This window comes from Merops nubicus, unplaced genomic scaffold (assembly GCF_000691845.1).
Source record: "Merops nubicus isolate BGI_N331 unplaced genomic scaffold, ASM69184v1 scaffold20418, whole genome shotgun sequence".
NCBI lineage: Eukaryota > Metazoa > Chordata > Aves > Coraciiformes > Meropidae > Merops > Merops nubicus.
Genome location: NW_008625339.1, coordinates 233 through 26396, shown reverse-complemented (window position 1 = coordinate 26396; position 26164 = coordinate 233). Strand labels below are relative to the sequence as shown.

General features: G+C 44.4%; 1 protein-coding gene across 1 annotated transcript; it reads right to left on the bottom strand.

Annotated features, from left to right (window-relative positions):
- Window positions 1–231: 231 nt before the first annotated feature.
- On the bottom strand, window positions 232–24177 carry LOC103778081 (low-density lipoprotein receptor-related protein 5-like). The gene is made up of 10 exons (XM_008945652.1): window positions 23993–24177; window positions 18963–19172; window positions 16730–16855; window positions 13726–13962; window positions 10194–10304; window positions 6207–6443; window positions 3935–4074; window positions 1515–1612; window positions 731–889; window positions 232–529 (listed from the first exon to the last, which is right to left on the bottom strand). Exons 1-10 carry the CDS (start codon window positions 24162–24164, stop codon window positions 385–387), a joined length of 1635 nt encoding a protein of 544 aa, XP_008943900.1. The 5' UTR covers window positions 24165–24177; the 3' UTR covers window positions 232–384.
- Between the last annotated feature and the right edge of the window lie 1987 nt (window positions 24178–26164).

Genomic DNA, 26164 nt, shown 5'->3' with positions numbered 1-26164 from the left:
AACATGTATTTCTTCTCTGTGAAAAACTTACACCTTCCTCTAGACTCCTCCCCCCCCCCACAAGCCACTCTGCTTTCTCTTCTCACATTAATAAAAAGAATTACATACACTTTGAAGGTAAAAAGGTGACTTGAAAATGCAAAAAGGCTCAACATTCCCTGTCCAAATCCTTTGGAGACCAAGTAATTTTCATGACTCCAAAAAGGCAAATATGGCACGAAAGAATGGAAATTAAGTTAAAAAAAATCAATTTTATAAATATTCTTCCTCTGTACAATTTCACACAGTCCCATCCCTCCCACCCATTTTTTTTCACATTTCTTTTTTTTCTTTAATTCCCACCCCGATTTATTTTTAAATCATAAAATATATTTTAAAATCTGTTCATATTTTAAAATATTTACAGGAAAAGGTCCTTCTGTTGAGGTCATGAGGAGTCTGTACAAGGAGAGGGTGGGGGGGGGTAGAGGTGGAAGTAGCTTCGCTCCGTGGCAGGAGACGGAGGGCAGCTCTCTTCCGCAGACAGGTACTGGCTGTCCCACCCCGATTTATTTTTAAATCATAAAATATATTTTAAAATCTGTTCATATTTTAAAATATTTACAGGAAAAGGTCCTTCTGTTGAGGTCATGAGGAGTCTGTACAAGGAGAGGGTGGGGGGGGGTAGAGGTGGAAGTAGCTTCGCTCCGTGGCAGGAGACGGAGGGCAGCTCTCTTCCGCAGACAGGTACTGGCTGCGAGGCGTGGGGGGCGGGGGGTAGGGGTCTGAGTCCGAGTTTAAATCTATGTAGTACTTGTTGGCCTTCCATCGACTGGTGGTGTAGTCACTGTCACAAACATCCGTGCTGCAGGGGGTTGTGGGCGGAGCTATCCCTCGTATCAGGTACGGCCTGCAAGGCAAACCAACAGAAGCACAAGCATGAGTTGGGTTCCACAGCCTGGGCAAAAAGGGAGGAGAAAGACGGAAAATGAACAGTGCTGTGTCTTCAGGCAAGATGCCTGCTCATTAGCACACTCCATGAGCCTTAGTGCAGGGTTTCACAGGAACCCAACAAGAAGTACCTGAGCTGTGTTGAATCTGAGTGGCACAATTTCCCTCTTCCAGCCCCTGACCAGCTAGAGAAGACCACCATGACCATTTAGCCCAGTCACTAACAAACAGGCTGACTTGTCAAGCGTTTTAAGATAAGCTTGAGGAACTGAACAGAAAACACCAGCTTTCCCTAGACAGGATGCTAAAGTGACTATTACACAGTAATCTAACCTACATACATATTGCACCATTACTCAGCAACACTGTATTCAAAGGTGCTAAACTCTACTGTGTCAAAATACGAGCACAAAGCCAACATTTAACATCAAAATTAATATAACCTCGATCTGAATGGTCATTTATTAAGAGAGAGAAAGGTTTTTTTTTAAAATAAGGTAAAGTCTAAACAAGAACATTTTGCTTAAGATCCAAAAGTAAAGGACAGATTAATAGTTTTATCAAAACTTTTATCTAAGGTGTACCTGTAAGATCTTGTGGTTGAAGGAATGTTTGAGGAATAAAACATCTCTGCATTATACAGGGAGCGATCAGTAGCTGGGGAAGGAGGTGGGTTCAAGATCTAGGAAGAACAGGAAAAAGCACTGTGAAAGTTTGGGTTACTTATACTGATATAAGTCCACTTACTGTGAAAATACTATTTATGGCTTCATTCTGTCACTCATCCTTATTTTAGTTTCCTCTCCTTGGTGGTTGGTTAATGAATTTTTGAAGATCACAGAAGTTCATCACGAAACTTTACTCTGGGCTTAGGTACGCTACAGGCCTTCAAAGTTCTCACAGCACAGGGAATTTTCTTCCCTGACACTCTGTTGTTACACTGGAAGGCTGGGGTAAAGCTGGAAATTAGACCCAACTTTCCTGAACCTCAGTGTGGCTCTTTGGACATAAGGACTGATATCGTCCTCAGCAGACAACAGTGGGAAATAAAGTCTATTCCACTCCCAGCCCCTGAACATACACCCCCAAAGGCAGTTCCTCTGCTATAACTAACACAACTTTGTCCTTCCCTGGATGCTTCCTTTTTACTGCTGTTCTGTACACTTATCATCTTGGCACAGTTCACAATGCAAATACCCTAAGAGGTAAAGTACAGTTACAGCCTGCTCTAGCCTGGGTGTGCTGGTGATCCTCACACTAGGAAAACAGTTCATTATGCTTCAGAGTCCTGGAGGATTCTTCCCCCAGTAGGAAGCAGAACCCCTGAGATGGGAAGCAGGACACTGGTCTAAAAACATCCCTCCCAATGTGGAAAATTACAGCACTGCTCTTGATGGTGGGGCCTTGCTACTGATGTTAGCATGTCGCACACAGCCTGCCCTGGGCACCCTGGCAAGCCACGGCCTGCCACAGTGACCACGACAGCATCCTTCCTCTGCCTCTGCTCCCTCACAACAGCACTGTAAAATCACTGGCACGGACATCGTTGTTTTGGTCTTCACTGTGCAGTGTCTACCAAAATGATCCCTGGCCATGAAGCTGAGCTCATCTTCACTAACATCAGACAAGCCCTGCATCCAGATTCATGCGAGGGGAGACAAGCTTTGACACCGCGCACTGCCCCCTGCGGGGAATGGCCAGTGTCCCAGGAGCACGTCCCAGAAATCCCCTTCCTTGGAGGAGTACCACATGCTGCTTCTGGGTTTGTTCCTACTGGAGCCCTGAGCTGCATCAACACCATTTCACATTTGGTTCAGAAACGGGTCAGCCAGGATGCCTGTGGTCAGGTTCTCCGGTACGTAAGCGCTGCTGACAGCAGGGCATCCCTTCCTGCCCGCGCCTTGCGGTGTGGCACTGGCACAAGCTGCTCAGCACCTTACGGAGAGACAAGCTAAATTAGGAGGGCTGCTGAGTTCTGAACTTCTGCTAGCTGTGACTGGCTTCTCAATGGCTTCATTGAGAAGATCATGTGAGAAATAAGTAACCAATCCTACCCTACCAACAGACAGGCTCACAAGCCTCCCCATCTTTGTCCTTCTTTAAAGGGGGTAGGTAGCACATCTGCTCCTGGTCAAAACACCATCAATCAAGATGCCGACACAATTGACAGGCAAGCAGAAATGGACGTAGGCACACACAGTGTGTGGGCTCCTGATTCAATACTACTGAAAAATGATGTCAGTGGCCAGCAGAGTGACTCTGCAGGCTTGTGTGAACAGAACCATCTATGTACGTTCTGCTCAGAACAACTAAGGAAAAAAAATGTCATACGACAAAATGCTGGCAAACAGCAACCTGTTAAGTCTCTCCTACATACTCTTAATCCATATACCTTTCAATTCAAGAAACTCCAATATGGGGACTAAAATTCTGTCACTTCCAACAGTTAAAAGCCAGAAATAAACCTAAACTACAGGTGAAAAATGCCAAGCAAAGCAAACACTGCTGGTACCTGTGTTTTCTCCCAGTGCATGCACTTGGTTTTCTGAATCAAGAATCGGCACTACCTGAACAGCAAGCCAAGCTTACATCTTCTGTGTCTGCACTCCAGTCCTGTCAAGTCCTGTCTGCCTTTACTCTATGTGTGCCTGCAGCATTGTGCAGGACAAAATGTCACTGGGCCACTGACATCAAAGTTTACAAAGCACAAAGAAGATGGCATCTCCAAGGTAGTCAAGACAGGAGAATGGAAGTGCCCAGGAACAACCCAGCTGATTATCACACTCATAAGAGTATTTGGCACACCATAAAGCATTGTGTAATCCTGATGGACTACAACAAAGTCCTCTTGGGAAGTTCAGTGGGTGTTAGACTGGGCCTGTATATCATAAACAGCAACACTCAAGAAAAACTATTAACTTTCTAATCAGTAGCACAAATTTTTATCTTCCTTTTCTTCACAAGTGGGAGATACCTAACTCATAGGTATATTTTCAAGACATACCTGTGGGTAGAAAGTGGCTTTAGTGCTGGATGAGCTACTTGAAGAGGCTCCAGTAACATGGTTTCTGTCATATAAGGGGGCACCACTGCTTCCTCCCATGAGACTCATGGAGCTAATCATGGACTTGCCACAAGAGATGCCTGCAGTGAGACAGTGAGGAAAACACAGGTAAGTAAACCACACTTCCGTGGACCAAGGCAGAACAGAAATCAAATCCACAGCTTGGCAAACCCATGCACCACTATTGGCTGTCACTTTAGGAACAGTGTTTTATTTACAAACTTCATGTTTACAAGGAACAATGTACTTTGTAAAGAAAACATCTCACCCCTAGACCATCTATTGTCCCACTGCAGCACTGAACTCCTCACAACCTGCTCTCACACTCTGCTGAGAAAGGAAGCTCTAGAACAGTTGATCCAAACTTTTCACCTTAATTATTAACTAACAAATTTTCAAATAAAACACACTCAGGCATTTGCAAAAAAAAAAGCATTATACGTTGTCCAAGAAAAACAAGCTAGAGACCTACAAAGTCTTCATTTCCATCCAAAGGAATGAAATTGCAAGTACAAGAACAACAGCAAAAATTAATTCTTTGTATGGAAAAAAAAATCACTGCTTAAACTGAAAATCAGCAGAGGCAAAAGGAAGGAAATACGAGTGACAGGAAAAGGGAAGACAAGATTCTCAAATCTGTTTTACTCCAATATACACTTAAATCAGACAATACATTTTCAGCTTCTTCCTGTCCGACTACTCAGTCTTAGTGGAAGGGTTTAGTTTGGGAAGTTTTCAGCATTTTTTCAGATGCAGGAGGTATTTATAACAAGCAGAATGACTCTAGCTGTGATCATCATTCACCTATCTTTTTTGAAAATGCCATGGTATTACAAATGTCTTTTCTTTGGAACTAACATCAGTGGTAGTATTTTGAGAAGAGAGCTTGGTTTAGCAGAGGTATAGATTAAAACTAGATATTTGCTTTAATTAAAAAAGCTTTAGTGTGAAGTCCAATTTAAAACACTACAGCAATGATTTCACCCTCAAATTTTACCACAAAAACCTCTTGATAAACATAAGAACATAACTGAAGCAGGAACAGCTGACCATAGCCATTAAAGTGTGAGGAAGGCTAAACCTAAGTTGCATGTGGCTACCTTCAAAGCCACGGCTAGAAGAAAACAACAATCAGCACATCTCAAGAACCTGTTTAATACTTAAAGTGTCTTTAAGTTTATGGTCTATCTGATTTTCAGCTGACATGAGATGCAGACTCCAAGCACTCCGACATACAGGTTTCTTATATTCTCACCCTGCCTGGCAACTTGATAAACATTTACTTTCCAGCTTCCTGAACAATATGAAGAGAGAATCTTTCTTCTTAGGGCTTTGTAGTTAAGAATTTTTGATTTCCTCTACGAAAAGTGTATTTCACATTTGTAAAATAATTTGAGGCACATCATTTTCAGGCAGAGGACTGCAACACAGGAATTCAGTACTTCTCCCAAAAGCACAGAGGAACGCTGTCTCAGAGATGGGCTAAACCAGAGGTTGTTTTCGTGGCACTTCAGACAATGAGCAGCCAGACTAGAAAAATCCCACCCAGACTGCCTGTGTTCTTCCACATTTACTGTCGAAACTCTGAGAAGGGAGCTTCACTCCCTGTTTTTCAGTGTTACAGTAAATTAAGATGCTGCATTTCTTCCCTCTGCTTCTTTCCACTGTGGTGGAACTTCTCCACCCTGAGCAGACAAGACAAAACTGTGTAAAGACCTTTGATGGACAGGACAGACACAAAGACATCTGAGTACAAGACACAACAACCCAACAGAGCTCTCACTAGAGGACTGAAGGCACACACATTCTTAGTTTCCAATACTTCACGTGGGTCACTACTCTCCATAGTATTCCACAGGCCTTGGGGATGAAGTACTACACAAAATCCAGACTTTATTACATATATCAGAATGAACTGTTGAAATAAGATGTTTTCACTGGCAAAATACTGTAGATTTTCTATCAAAAACATAGATACCCGTGCAGATGAAGCATTTTTCAAACTGCATTTGAAAAGCTGTCAAGATTGCCAATGAGAGGCGTGTGACAGTTTCTGCACATCTGGCCCAGACGATGGCTTTATACCAAAACCACCCAGCAGGTCAAGGTCTGGTCCCTGCTCTGGGAGAGCTCTGCATCTAGCACTCCTAATAACCCGTGAAACTCCAGCTCCAGACCACGTCATGGTGCTGATCAGACGCGAGGTCCTTACCAGTAAAAGTGCCATGCTGGGAACTTCCTGGAGCAATAAAATTCAGAGGCACGTGAGGGGTGCCACTGACATACTCATGTGGGAAAGGACTGTTGGGGCCAGCATAGCGCTGGCACACCACTCGCTGGCACACGAAGTACATTCCCCCCATGACAAACAGTGACAGTATTATGCCAATGACAGGACCGATGGCACTACTGTGGGGCTGCGATTCATCTGAGGCTGGCTTGGATTTTTCTGGAAAGAGAGCAGAAAAAAATAAAGGCAATCATTAAACATAGGACAATATGTATAGAATCCCAGAATAGAATCATAGAATCATTAAGGTTGGAAAAGATCTCCAAGATCATCAAGTACAGCCATCACCCCAACACTACCAGGACCACTAAACCATGTCCCCAAGTGCCATATTGACACGTTTTTGAACCCCTCCAGGGCTGGGGACTCCAGCACCTCCCTGGGCAGCCTGGGCCAAGGCCTCACCACTCTGCCAGGAGAGAAATTCTTCCTCATGTCCAATCAAAACCTCCCCTGGTGCAACTTAAGCCCATTTCCTCTTGTCCTAATACTAGTAAGTTGGGAGAAGAGACCAATCCCCACATTACTGCAACCTCCTTTCAAGTAATTGCAGAGAGCCAGAAGTTCTCCCCTCAGCCTCCTCTTCTGCAGACTGAACCCCCCCAGGTCCCTCAGCTGCTCCTCAAAAGCCATGTTCCCCAGAGCCCTCCCCAGCTTCCTTGCCCTTCTCTGGACCTGCTCCAGCATCTCAACGTGGTGCTCAAAACAGAGCACAGTGCTCAAGCTGTGGCCACACTAGTGCTGAGTCCAGGGCCACAATGCCTGCCCTGCTCCACACACTAGTTCTGATCCAGGCCAGGATGCTGGTGGCCTTCTTGGCCACCTGGGCACATGCTGGCTCCTGTTCAGCCAGCTGCCCACCAGCACCCCCAGGGCCTTTTCCCCAGGCAGTTTCCAGCCCCTCTTCCCCAGCCTGCGGCATTGCCTGGGGTGGTTGTGACCAAGTGCAGGACCCAGCCCTTGGCCTTGCTGGACCTCCTACAGCTCATCTTGCCCCATGGATTCGTCCCGTCCAGACCCCTCTGCAGAGCCCCCCGACCCTCGAGCAGAGGAACACTCCTGCTCCATTTGGTGTTGCCTATGAACCCCCTGAGGGTGCCTCGATGCCCCCTCTCTGCCGTGGTCTGGGACAGGACAGGACAGGACAGGACAGGACGTGTGCGCTGCCGTCCCCGCGCTCCTGCGGCCCAGCAGCCAGCTCCCAGCCAGCCACCCGGGGCTGGGGCAGTCTGCATCAGGCTGGGGCACCTGTAACTCCACACTGCTTCAGGGCACACAGCTTCACGCCTCCTCTTGCTCTCCACATACATAAAGCACTATTAGCAATTTTAGCAACCCTTTCTGCCTAGCAATTAATCTCATAACAGCATTACTTATCAACTTGATCTAACAACAGCCTAGAAATTTTCCTTTTCTTCCCCCCAAATTTTACAGGTTAAGGATACGGGACACTTAGACAGCCAAGTCTTTAATCAGAGAGGAAACTTGCCATTTAGGCTAGCAATAACCTTAAAAAAATGAAAGATTTTTTTTCCATTAGGGAAGCTACCATGTGTATTAAGCAGTGGATGTCTTCCCAGCTAATTAATATCAGCCTTAAAATAGAATAATTTCTCTTTGTAAAATACTATCTGCTTTCTAAAAAAAAGTTCACAAGTTGGAAGGAAAGCACAATCCAGAATATCTCAAATCCTTTCTACTTCTTATTTCTTTTACCCCTATATAGCCCAATGTTAAATAAGTGAAAGTTCTGCAGCATTTGACATGAGTCTACGTATCAGATCTCCTCCAGATTACGGGTAACTCATTCAAAATTCTCGCCAAATAAACCTTACACCTCTATGGTTTTTGCAAAAAAAGTGACATTCTTCATTGAAAATGTTTGTGTTTGTTGTTTTTTTCCCCATGTGATTCACACATTTATGATTTTATTTTTTTACATATACAAAAATATTTATTAATGAAGTGAAAAAATCAAAATAAACTTGGCCAAGGCTTATAAATTTTACATGTTCAGATCAAACTACTGACCCCTTTTCTCTCCCTAATGAAGCTGTAAGAAGGGAAATAGTTCACATAAGATTCAAGCCTTCACTTTATACAGTTTTTCTCCAGTGTTTCTGGTTTCATTCCTCTCAGTGGAAGGGAATGAAAAACATTTGGAATTTGAGGAGGATAAAGGAAAAGCAAAGATCTACCACAAGATCCTAACCGCTCAGCATCAAGAATTCATTTCTGTATTAAATTCTTTATCTACTTTTCACACTTATTACTGCATGACAGCTTTTATGTCACCTAAGACCCTACCTTTCAAAAAGTCACATTAGTTCAGATATGACACTAGAAAAAATCAGAGCCAAAATTAAAACATGTTCCAAAATCAGCTACTTTAAAACACACAATTCTTATTTTGGTTAAACCTAGCTTCTTCTGAATGTAAGATCCTTACCAAAATTAGCAATCACTTTTATTCCCTACTTGAATTCTTTCCCTCAGCCAAGCAGGAAACCACAGAATGCTCCATTCCACAGCGAGCCTCCCGAGGAGACACAGCCTCAAATCTGTCCAGACCTAACGGCAGGACTGGACCAAGGTGCAAACAGGAATCACCCACATTAACTTGGCAGAACCACCATTTGACAAGTGCATACAGAAAATACACTAAAAAAAGGAAGCAGTGGCTTTGCATTACGCAGGGGACGGGGGAACTGGGTGGGAGCTGAGAGATAAATGGCAGTTGTGGGAGAGGCACAAGAGGCACGCTCAGTATGACATTTCCACCAGGAGAGCTGCACAGCTCTTGTCCCCACTCCTTAAGCCCTTTCTTCTGTTCAGTACTTGGGCTCCTTTCATCACCCTTGCTCGTGAAATACACTCTTCCGTGCTGTACCCACCACGAGGATGGACAGAAGAAACGAGGTTACCCTGACCAGACCTGGTGACCCCTCCTCTCATCTCAGCAGTGGCCCAGCTTCTGGAAGCTGGAGCTTCAAAACCTTATTAAGCAGAGTGTTAACAAGGGATATGTGCTCAGAAGGAATTCCTGACTGATTAGCACATCTATTCTCTTTCGTCCTAAACCACTCATGAGGTACTAAAAGCCCCTTGTATCTGCCCTGCTGCCTGAAAACTTCATGCACTAGACACCCAAATGGTGCCAAAAGAAGGAAATAGACAGCAGAGCACAATTAAATGCATATTACTGTCCACCATGGACTGCAAAATAACAGACCCCACTAAGGAATAACACAGCAACTGCCATCAGTGTGCCTGTGACCTGCATATACCTACTGCCACAAGAACTCCAAGTCACCTTTTGCGCAGAAAAATCAAGGTCTCTCCTAATATTCTTTTCCTACCTGCACTTGAAGAGACCAGCTTGTGGTGTCTTGTGCACCCTTGCTCATTGCATGCTAGCTCCTCCAAACCATTAGCCTCCAACTTGACCCTGTGATTGCAGTGGACAGGACTGTGCATTTTTCAAATCCACTCCAAGCTGAGCAGCAGCTCTGTAAGTTCCAAGGTACTGAGCGCAGTAGAATTAGGTCCCCCTGGTATTGATCTGGAGGCCCACCTAAACAAGGCCACATTTTATCCTGTACACCATTTTAGAACCAGCCTGAAGTAACACTGGGATTTCAGTTCATCTTCACTACTGCTCCTCCTGCATTAGCTGGGGTAAGAGCATTAGAGCCTTGCTAGACCACGTGGCCAGCTCACGCTCCTGCCACACAGAGCAGTGAAGTGCAGGGCTACATTCAGAAGCCAAACACAACTGTGACAGTGTCTGCCCAGGACTCAGTGGGCTTCCCTGGAAGAGTACTGCTGTGCAAAGCCTGGGGCTCTGCAGAGGGACACAGGACACTGCGCCTGAACACTTCACTGGGATCTCAGGGAAGGACATCTCACCACACACAAGCTCATCAGAGCCGTCGAGGCAGTCTGGGAAGGAGTCACACTGCTGCTTCAGGAGGATGCACTGCCCGCTCGCACACCGGAACTGGTGGGGTAGACAGATTGCTGCACAGAAGAAAGAAAACACTCAGTATTGCTTTGCATGGGAGCATTTCAGCATCTTAAGAAAACCAAAAGATGTGATACATGAAGCCATGGTGTGTTTCATCTTGTGACCAGGCAGGCACCAGAACCACAGAATCATTAAGTTTGGAGAAAACCTCCAAGATCATCAGGTCCAACCATCACCTAATACTAGCATGGCCACTAAACCATGGCCTGAAGAATTGTGTCTACACATTTTCTGAACCCCTCCAGGGCTGGGGACTCCAGCACCTCCCTGGGCAGCCTGGGCCAATGTCTCACTGCTCTGCCAGGAGAGAAATTCTTCCTCACACCTAATCCAAATGTCCCCCGGCCTGGCTTGAGCCCATTTCCACTTGTCCTATCACTAGTTCCTTGGGAGAAGAGACCAACCCCCACCTCACTCCAGCCTCCTCTCAGGGAGCTGTAGAGAGCCAGAAGGTCTCCCCTCAGCCTCCTCTTCTCCAGACTAATGAACACCAGGTCCCTCAGTCACTCCTCACAAGCCATGTTCCCCAGACACTTCATCAGCTTTGCTGCCCTTCTCTGGACCTGCTTTAACAGCTCCATGTCCTTCTTAAGCACCTTCTTTGCTGCTGTGGGAAAAATGCAAATCTACATTTCTCTTAGTCTTAATTTTTGTTGTTACACATCCTGCTGAGTGGGGCTAAAATAAAACTCTGATCCCCGTAGCTCTGCAGCCTTTTTCAAATCAGTCTTGTTGGGGAAAAACGGATCAAATCAGCAAGAATCTCTAACAATAATTAACAAAGTTATCTGCTATATTTTTTATCTATATTCAGAAACCTGTTTCAGCAAAATTGACTTGTTAATTAACTTTCAAGTCTCCATCCAGTGAAAGCATATTCAATGATCAGTAAAGAGACTTACAAGGGCTAGTAATCAGCAGTCCTGGAAGGTGCACAGTATAGGTTATTTGATGCAAAGAGAAAAAAGGCTCTTCTCTTCTGGAGGAGAAGATCCATATTCCTGTTTTGGATCACAGCACTGGTGGTTTTGTGAAGTGGGCCTCCTGAACAGCCATGCTCACAAAGCAGCTCTCATGGAAGAGAGCTAAATTATCTACAGAGAAAAAAACTTAGCTAGAAGCTTCAAATGCATTGTTAGGCCCCCAGTAAGTTGGATGCGGCTCCACAAGGTCCTACAGTGCATACAAAACACACAGGTGTTGACAGAAGGCTCTAAAGCCATCTAGAGCTTCCACCTCACCATTCATGGTCTTGCATAACGAGAAGGACCAAGTTCTTGGTGCACCTTCCTATTTGCCAATGATACCAGCCCTCTACTTATTCTTGCAATTGGCTGCTTCTCTTTTGTCTTCCATCAAGACTTCTGTCTTAATATCCTTTCCTTTCTTATGTACCTTCTGTTGCTGTCCTGCCCTGTTGGACTCCTTGTTTCTTCTTGATACAGCAACGGACAACTTGGGAGCACAGAACCTGTGCTGCAGAGGGGACACAGTGGCATGGCAATCCAGCTGCAGTATCAAGAGACTGCTAAGCTTGTGACTTTCACTGGGTATGAGAGGAACAGCTGGCAGTGCCACAATAAATGCAAGCAGATGGAAGCCACAGTCCTGAAGATGTGGGACAAGAACTATGAACATATCCAGGGCTCTTCTTTGGCCACTTCCAGTCATAGTCTGCAACCCTTGTGCCAATGCTTCAGATTCAACTCTCCAAAAGTCTGCCTTGGGAAACCAGGGGACAGAAGTGGCTTCTGATAGAACCAATGCATTTGCCTCAGACATATGGAAAGGCAGCAACTGTCACTGCTCTGACAAGAGGGCAATTCCTGTGATGCATGAGGTCCAGTAGAAGGGTTCTGTCTCACCACCTTAGTATAACCCATATAAAGAATGAGAAAGTGCTACATGGCACTTTTCCTTCCCCAAACACGGTGGGTTGCAGTCTGACACATGCTAAGGGCTAAGAAAGGCACATAGGTTTCATTTTCCTCAGGAACCTGCTCAGGCCATGGCCTGTAAAGATTCCCGAGGACTACAGAAGTCACATTTGCTACAGCTCCCTCAGACTAACCCTGGACACTGACTATGTTCATAGTCCTTCTAGGGAAGAGTCAGACAGCATCCTGGACAAAAGTCTTGTCTTGGGTAGCCCAAGTGCTTGGAGAGGACTAGGTGTACAACCACTGAGCACTCAAACCACTGAAGAAATGTGTCTTCGACTACTCTAGACCAGCTGATAAGGCTCATCTGTGTCCTCAAAGGGTCTGTGCAGGGCAAAGCAGGCACCTAGAGCTCATACAATGCCAGGAACACTGGCATGAAGTTTGCTTCGCAGTGCCCACCATTACACAGGGGATGAACAAATGCACATTCTGCCTAGACTGTGTGTGGGTAACGCCACCACTCCACAACATATGGGCTCCATGGTGGACAAAACAAAACCTCTTGATGAAGCAGTACAGAAGTAAGTAACACCTCCCACAAGAAAGGCAGAAACCTGGACATGGCTGATCATCTTGCTTGCAAAGAAGGCACCGGTGTTCTGGTGTGCAGGCTCAGAAGACATTATGAAGTCACAAAATTGCCCACTGAAACATCCACAAAACCCCACCCTGCTGGCCCAGTGGCGATGGTTAGCCACTAAGTGAGTAGAGCCAGGGGCCCTGAGGCTTCACAGAGCATGAGCCACACTACTGGGGAGGCTCCTGCACGTCTGTACAGCAGTGGGAAGCCATGGTGCCAGCTCACAGTCAGGCGTCTGTTTAGGCTATGCCCTGACAACAGACCCAGAATATGCAGGTTTTCCCATCCACCACAGGACGATGCCAATGCATCCAGCCATGGTTCTCTCCTGGACCCAGGTCCTACAGCTGACTGCACACCAAGCAGCCGCAGCAGCACGAGTTCCCTGGACATCATTCCACAGGTTTCTCACAGAAAGCTGAATCCAGAACTAGAAGCATCAGCTTGCTAAGAGTGAACTCTCTGAACAGCCAGTTCAGCCACAGGATTCAGTCCACCTCCTCCTCCCTGTGGCACCTTGCAGTGACCATTGTCCAAAGGGGAAGCGGACACTGGAAACGGCCCGAGCCAGAGCGGCAGCTACGCAGGGGAGGGGGGAGGGGTGGCAAGATCTGCCAGCTCCCCTCCTGTTTTCGTTCTGATCATGGACTGATAATACTCTCCCTCACCTACCTCATGGTCAGCAGTTCTGTAGTTACAGAGTTTATTTGGAGCAACAGAACAAGGAGGAGGGAAAGAAAAATAAAATCAGTGAATAGCTTATTTAGGCTCATGGTTAAGGCTGTTTTCCCCTATTTGAAACTAAAAATCATACATATATGTATCAAGAACAGTCAGAATCCCAAACGGACGCTTATGTTAGAACCACAAGGTCAGGAGAATTAATCTTACTATCACAGTCTGCTTCATCAGATTTATCCTGGCAGTCAATTTCTCCATTACACCGCAGGTGTGCATCAATGCACTGTCCCTTCTCACACTGGAACTGAGAGGCAGAGCATATGGGGCAACTGTCTTCATCACTCTGGTCATCACACTCTGGGAAGCCGTCGCAGCGCCACGCCATCGGGATGCAGTCAATCTCTCCAGTGGCACAGGTGAACTGGTCTGGGGAACACGTTGGGGGCTCTGGAGAAAGAGAGAACCAGTCACATTTGTATATTCAATTTTAGCCCTTACAACAGTCTGAAAATGCAATGGACTTTTTCCAAGAAAAACACACTTGTGAAGACTGAAGTTCTTCTGTGACATAATATTAAGATTCCTTTGGAAAGAAAAATATGATTTTGCATAGGGAATGAAATTTTGCCAACTTCATAACGACACCTGGGTGCCTGTTGATGGGGGAAGCACGCTCCAGCAGGAGAGCACTACAGGAGCTCCAAACACTTACTTTGGCTCTAACAGCCACCTTTTGGAAGACAATGTCATGCACCTAAATTTAAATGAATACTCAATTTCTGACTGCAAAGCACATTTCACACAATTCTAATCCAATTTTATTAGGCCATTTTATTAGCCTGGAACAATTATTCATTAAAAAAACCTGGCACATTGGGTTAACTGGCAATGAATACACCTAAAAGACGGAACATCTGTTTCTACAATATTGGTTTCTCTATTTTCCCCATGGTTTCTCCAAAACCAAATTTCCAAGTTAGATACTAATTGAAAAATATGAATGGTGAAAAAATATCTGTAAAGGTCTGTTAAACATTAAGGCAAGTCTTCTTGCTGGATGGTCTCTAGGCTACAGGTCAGTGGCCCAAGATCCTGGCACCAATCTATTCTGCATCTATGCTGTTCTCAAGCTGCAATCACACACCAGTAGCATTAAGCAGCAGCTACAGCTTCAGGTAGAGACACAACCATGGTAAGGCATTCACCGTTGCTGTCATCAGAACGTCAAAAGGCAAAGACAAGGCACATCAAGAATCTATTGAAAAAAAATGCTCCAATTCTCACCTACAGCAAACTAGCAAACACTTTTCCACCATGAGTATCAATGACAGCGACAGTTAATGCGTGAGTCCCTTCAGTCGTTACCAGTAGCAGTTACTTATGTGCAAAATGAGGAGGGCATCTCAAAACACTGCTGCAGCAGACACATTTCCACTGACTTCAGAAGTTGCTGGGTGAAATCCCAGTGATGTAATTAACAGCCCCACAGCTGCTGCTGCCAGCTAAAGCTCTAAGCAGATGCTTTGCCACTTGGGTTAACACCGCACCACGTTGTAGCTCATCTACGACAACACCACTGAGCAAGCTGGAGGTGTGCTCTGACAGGGGATGGTGACACTCCTCCACAAACCCAGCCAGCTCTCACTAACACTCAGCTCAGGAATGGACTTCCCAAAGAACCAGCACAACAGAAGGTTCTCAGCTGCAACCAGTGACAAGACATTTGTACCCCTGTTTTTCTCCTGAGCGTGGTGTTACAGATCCTAGAGCTACACAAACCAATTCTGAAGGGCTGTTGTCCTTCCTCTGTTAGAGACAAACGTTCCAGAATGAGACTCAAGTAGAATCAAGAGCTTGGAAAAAAAAAAGCAAATAAAAATCCAAATGTATTTGTTTGTTGAAAATGTCGCGATTGTTTTGTGCAGCGATATGAGAATTACAAACGTAGTGGATGACCTGACAGCTGTAGGTAAGAGAGAGATGCCAGATACGCACACTGAGATAATTCTGGAATTAAATTTTGATAGGAGTGTGCTGTTCAACATAATTCAACAGACAGATTAGTACTTCTGCATTTAAAGCCACATTTAATATTGTATTATGACTGCATTTGGCAAGCACAAGCTTGCATTTAAAAACTTGTCAAAAGTATTCATAAGGTGACAAATGTTCTCCAGCCAAAACAGCTATTAATCCATCCTGAAACACTGGCTACTGGCTGCTACTACGACAGACGAGATGGGTTAAAAAGTTGTTGCAGGCTTAGTGGAGGATTAGAACCAAAAAAACAGACACTGAAATGGAGCACCCTTAATTTTTAGATTTATAGCTTAAGATAAAGGAGTGGGATGTAAGAATCTCTTGCTGGCCATGTTGTGCAACAGCACAGAAAGAAATATAAGTAGACTGATTTTTCTGCCCCCTGCAGATGTAACCACCACTGCTCCAAAACCACATAGCATGTTGTGGTCATGGGAAAGAAAAGGGTTCATAATGAAAATGTGTGTCCCATGGGAGTTCAGAGTTCAGCCAGAAAATGAAACCCACAGCAAAATGAATACAATAAAAGAAGTCAAGAGGACCAACAGAGCCAAATGATTTAAGATATGATACTTCTCAGAAAGAAACAATGTGGGGTTTGTTTTGGTTCCAATTCCCTCTGCATGTGTAACAACACTTTTTTAAAATCCAGGTATTGTGAAAGGGAAGTCAAAAGGCAAAGTCCACCATGTGGTGAGAGGAGAACTACCTTAATTAAAGGATACAATGGGGCTTTTGCCCTGCATTTCCTAACTATACAGTACAGTTTCACGTTATGAGGCCAAATTCCTTTGAAAGACTGGAGTATCACACTGTGGGAGTCGGACCTACAGATACTGCTGCTAGGTCATCAGGGGCTGAGCCAAGATCATCTCATAACCGTTTGTTCAAAGCACAAATGTGTCACATTATACAATTATAACAATCTCAGTCGAAGCTGCAAGTATTCTAAGGTCAAACAAGAATATTCTCCTCACAATGAAAAGTCAATGTCTGTCCAAAATCTGAAGCAGAAAACAGCTGGTAGAACAAAAGGTCAATTTAACAGCTGACGCAACGCACCACACGTAGGGAAAACACTATGAGGACATCCATGTTTTGGATTGGCATGCAGCCTCAACCCCCCTCAGCCTTACATGTGAGCTGCTCAGCAGTACTGTTAAACATAACTCACCTCCACACGTTAAGAGATTCTGCAGAAGCACAAGGTGCTCAGGGCATGAACATCTTGGAGTCCCATCCCCTTTGGCAATACAGATGTGTGAACACCCACCATTGTCACGGGAGCATGGATGCACAGCTGGAGAAACACACGGAAAAGAGTATCACACAGCGTAAAAGAAATCAGAACCAAGGTTCCACTGCAAATTAATAGGGAGATAAATGCAGGATTTTTCAGTTCAGTGCTCCAAAGATGAGTTAGCACTTCACAAGCATTTCTCCCAGTCAGAGTGATATGGAGACCTTTAAATGACTTCCAAGAAGAGTTTGGGAGCTCAGGTGAGGAGGAATGAGAAGGCAGAATTGAGAAGGTCGTGTTTACAACGCACCTAAGCATTCCACCTGCATTTCAAGGGCAGCCAGACATCGAGAACTAACACATTTCACTGCAGAATGCCAATCCCAAAATCATCAGGAATTCTCCCTTAATCTTGAAGACCTGTTCTTAGCTAGCCCCTCCACTTCCCTGTTACTCACAAAACTGCCATGTCAGCACATACACTTAATTTTTTTATTTTATTTTTTAAGCTAGGAAGCTACATGCTCGTGTTCCCAAATCAGTCACCAGAAGCACTGAGCAGCCACTGAGAAGCCAGACTTCTGGTCTGAGCCCAGAAGTATCTAGAGCTCCTAACAGCACCATTCTAAATGAACATTAGGTGGATACAAACAAGTGTAGAGAAGTGAGGTCACTGTCTGAGGACCCCAGCCCAAGAGAATCAGAGGAGATCCAGTCTCCTGCCTGTTTCTTCGAGCTGACAGCTGAGCATCTGCTGGAGAGATCTGTGGGGCTACAGCCCGTGCTTATTTGTGATGCTGCAGAACAATGTACTCTTTACACCTAGTAAAGTAGGGTAACGTGTTGTTACTCAACAGAAGTTGTCTAGTAAGGACAGGAGTTTCTACTGGAAGAAACAATATAGATGTCATAATTTCTGGGCCAAAGTTCACACATGTGAACATGTGTGCATATGTAGTTTTACTCCCCTGTTGTAACAGAGGTCACCTGTGCTGGACAGTTTTAAAGCTGCAAAAGGTGGTTCCCATCAGTGTGACTGAGACAAAACAGTAGTGTTGCCATAAAAAATAAACATTTCCAAAAAGCACATGGGATATAATCTTATTTTTTTAACAGTGCTGAGAATTAAAGAAAAAAAACTTTTTGCATCATTCAGTATTACCTTTGAAATACACTGAAAATATGAGAAATGGCACAGAAGAAGAAAAATGGGTATTATGAAAGAAAAAAGAACATCTGGATGAGGATTAGCAAGTATAATCAACCATGATTTCCATATTGCACTACCTTCCTTGTAGCAGCTTACCCACACAGGCAGGATTGAAAATACTTCCAGCTATCACAGAAACTAATGCATGTGGCACAGAGGGTGGCAGAGTGCAACAGTCTCTTCTAAAAACGAAACCATCAGAAACAAAGGTACCCTCCTCCCTCTATGACACAACTCAGCATGGACAACAAAGTCTAAAAAGGCCACTGTCATTAACCCTCTGTTTTCCATGCCTTGTTTGTGCTTTTATATCCTCTTTTATATTCCTGTTAAGCAGGAGGAGCATAAAAGTTGCCACCTTGAGGACTCTCCCTCAGACCACAGGGACATGGACCACCAGTCCAGAAAAAGAAGGTCCTGTATCCATGACCCCTCTTGGAAGGGAGCACCTAAAATGGCTCTGCCTCTGATGGGACAATTCCATATCCACCACAATGGATTGCAGGAGCCTCCTGCCCATTCTCCCTCTCTCACTGGAGGCTTCTGCATCATTGATCGTGCCGATTCACACCAGTTGTGCTTTGCAAGGGGTCTGAAACCCCTGGAGAAAAGGCAAGTAAAACCTTTTCCTTTCTTGTTAAAGGTCTTCCCAAGTCTTATCACTTGACTATACAAAAAAAAATTAACCACCATAACTGTAAGTTGCTTTACAGTGAGTCCTGTATCATGGATTCTGTATAATGCTACTACAAAACAGGTAACAAAGTGCCATGAAATCACATATTCTAGCTGTGCAGAAATACTCCTTTGGACAAGAACAAGGAACTTGTTTCTCCTGCTGTTCTAGGACGTTCTTCCTTGAAGCCCATTGGGCAATGTTATTAAAATATTCAGCTGGATGAGGGCTTGGAGAGACAGTGACTGAGAGTGAGACATCAGATACTGAAATAAACTCACAGAATTCCTCCATATCAAGCTCTTCCACAGCATGAATGCCTGTTAGGTGAGCAATTCGGCCTTGAATCCTAGTCCTTTTGTACCCATTGATCTTCTCCACCCTCTCAATCATCTGCTGTTGCCGATCAATCCAATACAAGTGATTCCCCAGCACAGTGAGTCCCATTGGCTGAAGAATGTTGGAGTCCTCCAGGGTCACACGGTTAGCACCTGAGATCACCAAAAACAAACACTAGTTTTACATGAGTTGACTTTTAACTAATTTCTTAAAAGAACCCAACCCAACCAAACCCTGAAAATAGTTTGGTCTGAAGTCTCTGGCTTCCTCTGTCTATGCAGACCAAGGCCCTGTTTATTCAGCCTCAACTCAGGTAAATGCAATTAGTTGCCACATCCTGAGGGCATGCAGATACAACATGGCACACAGCTCATTCCTTGCATACAGCCAGCCACGATCACCCACGCTCTGCTGTGTGTAACTGTGCAGTCCCCAAGAGCCTGTGTCATCAACACAGATGTAGCTCTTGGGCCAAAATTCTTCACTATACACTCACACTGAGCAGCATGCTTTGTTGGAATCTACAGGCAAGAGTGAAATAACCAATTAGCTCCTCCATTACTCAAATAAAGCACGTTCATCATACAAAGCGAGAGGCAAGTACACAAACCAACCCTGTCTTCTGCTGTGTCACAGCCAGAGATAAGATCAGGACAGAAGAGCTCATATTTGAACAGCCACAATTCTGTCTTCACCTCTTGTTTCTTCAGCAAACCCACCTTCCATGTGTATGCTCTGAAACAGGAACGCTACCAAATGCTCAGGTCTTCTACCCTACAGAAACCTGCCAAAATCTGCTCTCTACCAACATGCAAAAATCAGGTTAAGTTAAAATACATTTATGACTGCTTTAACTTTAATTGCTTGCAGTCTTGTACTGTGTGCTGCCCTATGCTTAGTGGCATTTAATTGTTGCTTTTGTTATGCTTGCCTAAGGTGAACAGATTACAGATTAATGTATTAATTCAAAGAAACCATTTAGAGGCTGTGGATGCCTAAATGTACTGGATATATTTGATTTTTAAAACAAGGAATCAAAACAAAATGCTAACTTGGTGCTTCTGTGCTCATATTTCATTTTGGAATAAAGATCTTAAATCTGCTTGCATTTAAAAAAGATGCTTTGATTATCTACACAAAATATTATGGAATCTGGATCCATAATAAACGTGCTATGAGCGCTCATGGGATTCAACTAATTCGATGCATAAATTATGTAGAGCTCAGCCAAGCATAGGAACGTAACCTTTATTTCAATTTCAGAGTCTGTTAGTTCTTTCTTCTACTAAACGAGCCTTAAAACACAGGAATAGCAGGCAACACCTGGACTGAGGAAGGTTCTCACTGAGCAAAGCACAGGGTGCTCTGTTCATTTGCTCTACTAATGAAGGGAGCACCCTTAGCTCCTGTGAACTTCAGTGTCACTCCATCATTCACAGACAACTGTCCTTTTGCCAGGCTAAGCCTTTTGACCCAAAAGCACAATTTTCATCTTTGGTCAAGACACCAGGAGTATAGTAAAGCCTCATTTTAACTCAACATAAAGAAAAATCCTTCTGCCTCCATGATTTTTTAAGTGCTAAATTGCTCATTTATTTATAAATAAAAGGCAGGCTGGTTTCATGAAGGATGTCCTGAAGGCATCATGAACACCTGAGGTGTCAGGCAATACTTGCAAGCTACCTGTCCTGCAGTTTGAAGAATCTCCCCAGTTGAGGCCCAAAACAGGCTACATTTAATGGGTTTTGGGGGTGTACATCAAACACCTTCTTCTTCTACCTCATCTGCAAAAAGCTGGGCACTGGTGATTTGGGAAGCTGCTGGAGATGGCACAGGATAAGCAATCAACCTATACTGTAATTATGTTGGATTTGATCTTGAGTGAATGACAGTTCAAATTAATAATGAATAATTTTAAAAGCAGAGGCAAAGGGCACTGACAGCACTAGATGATAGCACTAAATTGTTATTTAGAAGACTGATTAAAATGAAAATATCAATCTGAACAAATAAAAGGGTATTTTCAACAGATACAGTCAGAAAAAAGACAACACTTGTTACAAGTAAAGAAGTGTGGCATTTCCCCAGTAATTAAATACTTTGATTCCCAGAATGAAACATTCTCAAGATGGAAACCAATAGTTATATGTGAAGAACATTAAGCTGGAAGGACACACAATTCCTCTATTTAAAGTCTAATTGAAAACAAAGCAAATTTTCACTGCAGCAACTTTATAGCTTTTCTAGTCACTTCAACAATAATATAAGCCACAACTTTTTAATTGACTAGTGTAGCAGACAAGCTTGCAAATGGTTTATGAATGCCTAAAAAGCATCAACTCCAACTGAAAAATTCAAGAACCTCATAAAGAAACCTGTTAGGTTTACAGTTCTTTCATCCCTCTCTGAAACATAAGCACTGGACATCTGAGGTTATTCCCTGATTTAGCAGGATGCTGTTAATCAGACTGTACTGCAAGCTTCAGAAACCTGCACAACCACACCACCTCCCCAAGCCTGTGAGGGAATCAGGTTGTCTAGACCAGTCTAACTGGCATGAAGGATGTTATACACAACTTTGGTCCTATTTATTCATCAGCCTCACTTTACACTAAAATCTTTTTGCTAATATATGCTCATTTTAAAGTGTTTTGCTCAGAAAAAGTTTTTTAGAGAACTAATTAAAGCCAACATAACTTTGGCTGTCAAATTTCTTCTGAAGTTCTGATGCAAGACTGCAAAATATTTTAGAATAAAAATATGCTGTTAACTCATTTAAAAAGTCAACAGTTCAGTGAATCAAATTACAGTGAGCTCAGACGGATCAAATACAGCGCGTTTTCTGGCTACATGATACATATCCTCTCGTTAATAAACATCATTCTCTTTTAATCCTGTAGCTTTCCCCTGCTTTTATCTTACAGAGAGTTTGATTCTTTAGCTGTGACCCCATCAAATAAATGTGCACCAAAAGCTGTGGTTCAATATTAACTGAGAAAGTTTAGTTTTCATTGTAAAAGGAGCCAAAGAATAGGATTAAAATATGTATCCAGTATGCAAATATATGCTTATATTGAATTTTAATGTCACAAAAATGAAGGATGTGTACAGTGGAAGCTGCAATCCCAGGATACAACTACCAGCAAGTGATGGCCCTGCTGCTGATTTGTTCAGGTATCAGTTTACCTAAGTCCCATTATGCATTCAAGACTTAGATCTAAACCAATAATAACAGACTCCTCTTCATTTTATGCTCTACCATGCAAGGACACAGCTCATCTTCCAACCTGTAACATCACAAGCAAGAGCCACCTGCCCCTGGCTTCTCTGCTAGCTCAGACTCAACCTTGCTTGCATGCTACATTTAAGGGGAAAACAGGCTGTTTGTGTACATACGAGAGGAAAACTTGGGCACAGCCTGGGCCACTGAGCATGCTACATCTTCGTCAAGCAATACGGCTTCCTGGTACACGGGGGCCACCTTTTTATCAGTGGCAGCACTAGATATTGATCCTGTCCCACCTGCTGAATTCATTCACTTCTCCCTGGTAGATTCCCCCTCTCTCAAGCCATGTGATTTCCACATCATCTTCTTTGGTGCCTCCTCTCCCTTTTTTGCGTTTGTGGATACCACTTCAGCCACAACACCTGCATGATATGGAGCTTTCCCATCTTGTCATTTTACTTCTGATTTCCTCCGACAGTGCTTCTCCTTTCATCACTAGACAAAACCCTCTCAGTATCTCTCATGCATTTTGCGTTACGTGTCTTACTCTGTCAACCTTGTCTTCCCAAACATGGGTTGTTTCATAGGCCATGTCTTTGTCTTTCTCCTATGTTCTTTTCTCCTAAAAATTTTGGTAGGTTCTCTTGATGCTGATCCTGGACTGGCCATTTTGTGGCTACACAGACAGTTTGACAATACCACCTCACCCAGCTTGATAACTGATGAAAGGCATGGGCTGCTTCACATCCCTAGCTCCAGCTTCCATGTTTTCCTCCACTTTCTGGAAGAGGAGACCAGAGTCTGACCTTGAGTCAGTTTTAGGTGCCCAGAAGTGAACTGTCCCCATAAAAAAAAGTGACTTTTTTTCTCCTGTTTTAGTTCATTGCCTCTCAACGCCACAAGGAAAGGATGTGACTACATGACAAGAAGAGCCACAAAAAAATTGGAGAATCAGCCTTTTATGGCACATGTAAATCACCAGAACAGCCCAGCTGCTATACCCTCACACTAGTCCACCTCTCTCTGCACTCCCCTCACGAGTTTCATCTCCTGATACGGATAATGGTGAAAGAATGAATCACAAATGAGAAAGTAGGGCCGTGGAATCCTCTGTGCTACGCTGCTCAGCAGATGAGCAAGCCCATTTCATCACTTCTTCAGCACACCAACTGCTTCTCAAAGTCAATGATCAACAGCACTCCCCAAGTTCCACATGGTGCTACGGCTACAGACGTGGATTAATGCTTTATTTTACTAACAGGCAGAAACTGCAATGAGTTGACCTCTCTCCACTGTTTTGCACCACTGGTATTCCAGACGAGCTGTCTTACCCATCCATCTTAGAGGAAAGCGATTCCCCTTCCATTTGTTTCTACCTTAGTTTACTAAGCTGTGCACTCCAGAGAAAAGAAAACCGAAGAGTTATGCAAACTTTTCAAATCAGAAGGGAAAAAAAGGGCACGGGGGAGGTAATTTAGACATTCCATGACTGGCAACACCTATTTAAATCTGATCTTGAAAGAGCTGCTGTCAGAACACACCAGGTCAAATGGCTCTCTTGGAGAGTGGCAATCATTACAGACATATTTATTCCAATCACATCAAAGATGGAAGCCCACCAGTATTTGCCGTCTGTGACTGTCTACACAGAACTGGCAACGGTGGCGACAGAAGTTACTGAGGTCAGCATCAAAGAGGGAATCATGTCCTACACACGCTCCAAATATTTACCCGCGTGCCACATACCTGACAAGTCACAGCTCTCAATGCGCTTCAGGTCCGCATCCACCCAGAAGAGCTTCCCGAGCTTGTTGTCCACCACCAGGGCCACGGGCCGGAGCAGCCCTGTTGTGAAGAGCACCTCCCTCTCCGTGCCGTCCAGGGCGGCGCGCTCGATGCGGGGCGCTCGCTCCTGCATGTTGGTGAAGTACATGTACCTGGGGGCAGAGAGGGGGCCGGGCTGAGCTCCCCCTGCACACGGGCTCTGCATGCGAGGGGAACGGGTCACTCGGGCACAGCCATGGTGACTGCTGCTCCCAGCTGCACAGGTCCTGTCTGTCAGCTGCAGAACCCCACACGTGCTGACTGGGATACTGAGACAGCTTGCAATGAGCAGCATTTGTGTGCCACACTCCAGGCCACAGAGTGCCGTGGGGCTCAGCACTGCTGTGCTGGCAACACCGTTCCTGCCGTGGAGGGGATTTGAAGGGACTAGCACAGACCTTCTGCAACCATCCTTGGTAAAGCTGTCCCACCTGTCAATCAAAGCCCAGCAGCTCTTCCTGACAAAAAAACTCTAACCATCACCTCCTCTCCTTCCGGTTTGCCTTCCTTCTCAGCAAGCAGGAGTTCCTAGCAAACTTAGCGGAGCAATGATCACAGAAGGAGGAACAACTGAGGATGGCACATTCCGGACATCTCAGTGCCATGAAGTCTCTGTATCTGCCTAAGCCAGCTCAGCTGCCAACAGAAGCAGACTCTGCCCTCCCCCCAAATAGGGAAAAAGGGGTTTGTGCACCCACATGACGACCTGAGAACTCCCTTGGGGAAAACTCCACTGTTTTTTCAGTGGTGGATAGCACAGGTAAACTCCCTAAAGCAGTGGGCTACACTGCTGTGCAGCCTTTCATGCTGGCACAAAGAGAAGAGCCAGCAGTCAGAAGGTGCAGCCAAGGGAGAGGTGGAGCGAAGAACTTCTGAAAATAAGGCAGAAGTTCAGTACACAGATCACTCCATCAGCTCCCCCAGGAAGCCAGAGTGTCCAGCACAGTCCCTCCTCTACCTTTTCCTACTTTAGTTTAAAAAAACATTTATCTTTACATCAGTTGAAACTCTTACTAGAAAAGTTTATGTTTAGACATGAAGAAACCCAAACTCCCCTTCTAGAGGAGCGAGCAGATAAGATTTTATAAATACAAGCTATGTTCAAGTGACTTAATCCCAGTAAGATCAGAATCTGTCCTCTAACCCCCTTCTCCTCACACCAGGTTTTGGACAGTGGGGAGTACCCTGAGTATTGTATAAAATACCAACTCTAAAAATGCTCCAGAGAGAGTCTCTGGGCAGTACTGTACTCACACATTTACAAAATACTGTCATTCCACATCTGTCAAGCACATAGCAAGCCATTTACTAGTCAATTTGGATTCTAACTTATTAAAAAGAACAGTAAAGGACCATCTTCGACCTTTAAGAATGAAGCTACAAACCACCTGAAGTGAAGATGGGATCTGCTGAATCTCACCAAAACTGCTTTGCAGCAAAACAATGTATTTTCTTCCTATGGGGAATCACTCTAGTGCATCCTACTTGTTTTAATTAATTTCAGAAGTTTTTTGAGATACCCATCAAAGCAGAACTAACTTTAAAATGTATAGAACGTAAGGGGTTGGTTTGTTTACAGAATCACGGAATCACTTTGGTTGGAAAAGACCTCTAAGATCATCGAGTCCAACCCTTACCCCACCACTGCCAGATCCCCACTAACCCATGTCCCTCAGCACCACATCTGCACGGCTTTTAAACGCACCCAGGGGTGGGGACTCCACCACTACCCTGGGCAGCCTGTTCCAACACCTAACAACCCTTTCAGTGGAAAAGTTCTTCCTAATGTCCAGCCTAAACTTCTCCTGGAGCAGCTTGGGACCCTGTGTTCTATCACTAGTAACTTGTGAAGTAGAGGTGTTAAACGTTATACTGTTACATTAGCTAGACTATTTGTATCATATAAAAGATCCCTTTTTTTTCCTGCAAACATTTGTTTTATGATGAACCAACATTCACAAGCCAGATCCTCAGCTGATACAGACACGGTGTAAACTCCCCTGGCTTTGCTCTTAGCTGGTGGCCGTGCACCCACACAGTGAGCGGGGTAAGGTGGTTTCTCTCTTCTTTGCCCACTGTGTTAGTTCCTCACTA